Raw genomic sequence first — 1,453 nt, forward strand, 5'->3', positions numbered from 1 at the left:
CCTTACTGCCTGGCCCTCGGGGGGTCAGGTGTTTTCCCGGGCTTATGTGGGAGGGTGTGCGTGTGGGAGTGGTGGCGGAGATTCCCCTCTCCCGTGATCCCCTGCGGCGGGGCCAGACCTCGGCGAGGTCCGCGGATAGTGCAGAATACCGCAGGGCGCGGGAGGATCGTCCGCTCGCTGAGCCCGGCCCCGCCCCAGGCCCCGCCCTTCCGATTCGGCCCCGCCCCTCGCTCCCAGCATGCCGTGCGGCAGCGGCGGCGCGGCGGGCGGAGTCGGGAGGTGGGGTAGCCGTGGCTGTGTGAGCTTGAGGTTCCGCCGCCACCGCCTCCTCCTCGCTGTTCTCCTCCTCCTGCGCCCCGGCGTCGCGGGCCGCGTACGGCCCTGTAAGAGACGTCGCCTCCCCTTCCTCCGCCTCCCTCTCACCGCGCCGCTCCCGCCTCCCAGTCCTGCGCTGCGGGCTCAGGCGGAACCCGGAACGGCCGTCCGCCTCCCCCGCCCTCCGCCGCCTCCTCCTCCTGCTCGGCTTCCTCCTCAGCCCCGGGCCGGAGCGGAGTGTCGGCGGCGGCCGGTTCGGGCGGCGATTCGCGCTTCTTCGGGCGGCTGCGCTTGGCCATGTCGTGTCGGGGAAGGTAATGAGCCGCAGAGCCCCGGGGTCTCGGCTGAGCAGCGGCGGCGGCGGCACCAAGTACCCGCGGAGCTGGAATGACTGGCAACCCAGGTGGGTGAGCCGGCGCCCAGCCCGCCGACCCGACCCCGGGCCCCGCCTCGGGCGGGCCGAGGCCTAGGACCGCCGGGGTGGGAGGCGCGGCCTAGGCTCTCCACCCTCCTCCCCCCACCCCATCCCCCGCCCCGGGGAACCAGGCGCGGCTTCCTGGGTCCCCTCCCGCCCCGGCCGGGGGAAGAAGGCCGCTGGGAGGCGAGGCCTAAATGCCTCCCCTCTCCCTGCATTTCAACTTGGGGGCTGGAGCCGAGAGCCAGGGCGCCGGGAGAAGGCACTGGCCTAGGAGTTGGGTGAAGGAAGGGGGACCTGGCGGTGGGGGCACTTTTTACTTGCCACCTTGCCCTCAAGTTGGGATATGAGTTGGGGGATCCTGAGAGTACGGAACCCTCACTGTTACCCATTAACTTCCCTGATCTTTAACCCTTTGAGTCCCCACGTGAAAGATTTCCTTAACTGGGATCCTTTCTGTGACCCCCACGTGTTAATATTTAAAAAAACAAAACAAAACCCAGCACTCCAAGGCATTACTCTGACAACAGCATAGTTGTGGAGCATGAGACTAGATTGTGACTGTGTTAATGGGGCCGACCGACCCTGGTACTAGGAAATGAAGTTTTCCCCAAGTGCAGGGGCAGTTACTCTGGCGGAGAGCAATTCATACCCGGACACTTGTACGGACAGTTGCTTAGAGGAGTAGAGAATTTGATTTGATTTCAGACAGGTTTGGGGACA

The 1,453-nt window shown here is 66.2% G+C and overlaps 1 protein-coding gene across 3 annotated transcripts in view; it reads left to right on the plus strand.

Annotated features, from left to right (window-relative positions):
• Positions 1–288: 288 nt before the first annotated feature.
• Positions 289–1,453, plus strand: part of SMG1 (SMG1 nonsense mediated mRNA decay associated PI3K related kinase) — a 94,694-nt gene continuing 93,529 nt past the window's right edge. For 2 of the 3 annotated variants that reach the window (XM_024744169.1, XM_024744170.1), the window contains exon 1: positions 289–718. Coding sequence is in view for 2 of the 3 variants with exons in the window: in XM_024744170.1 (XP_024599938.1) it covers positions 633–718 (86 nt within the window). In the remaining variant the exon portion in view is untranslated. The remainder of the gene's footprint in view (positions 719–1,453) is intronic. The other variant, XM_024744168.1, reaches the window with a different exon arrangement.

Source organism: Neophocaena asiaeorientalis, unplaced genomic scaffold, assembly GCF_003031525.2.
Source record: "Neophocaena asiaeorientalis asiaeorientalis breed wild unplaced genomic scaffold, Neophocaena_asiaeorientalis_V1.1 scaffold91, whole genome shotgun sequence".
NCBI lineage: Eukaryota > Metazoa > Chordata > Mammalia > Artiodactyla > Phocoenidae > Neophocaena > Neophocaena asiaeorientalis.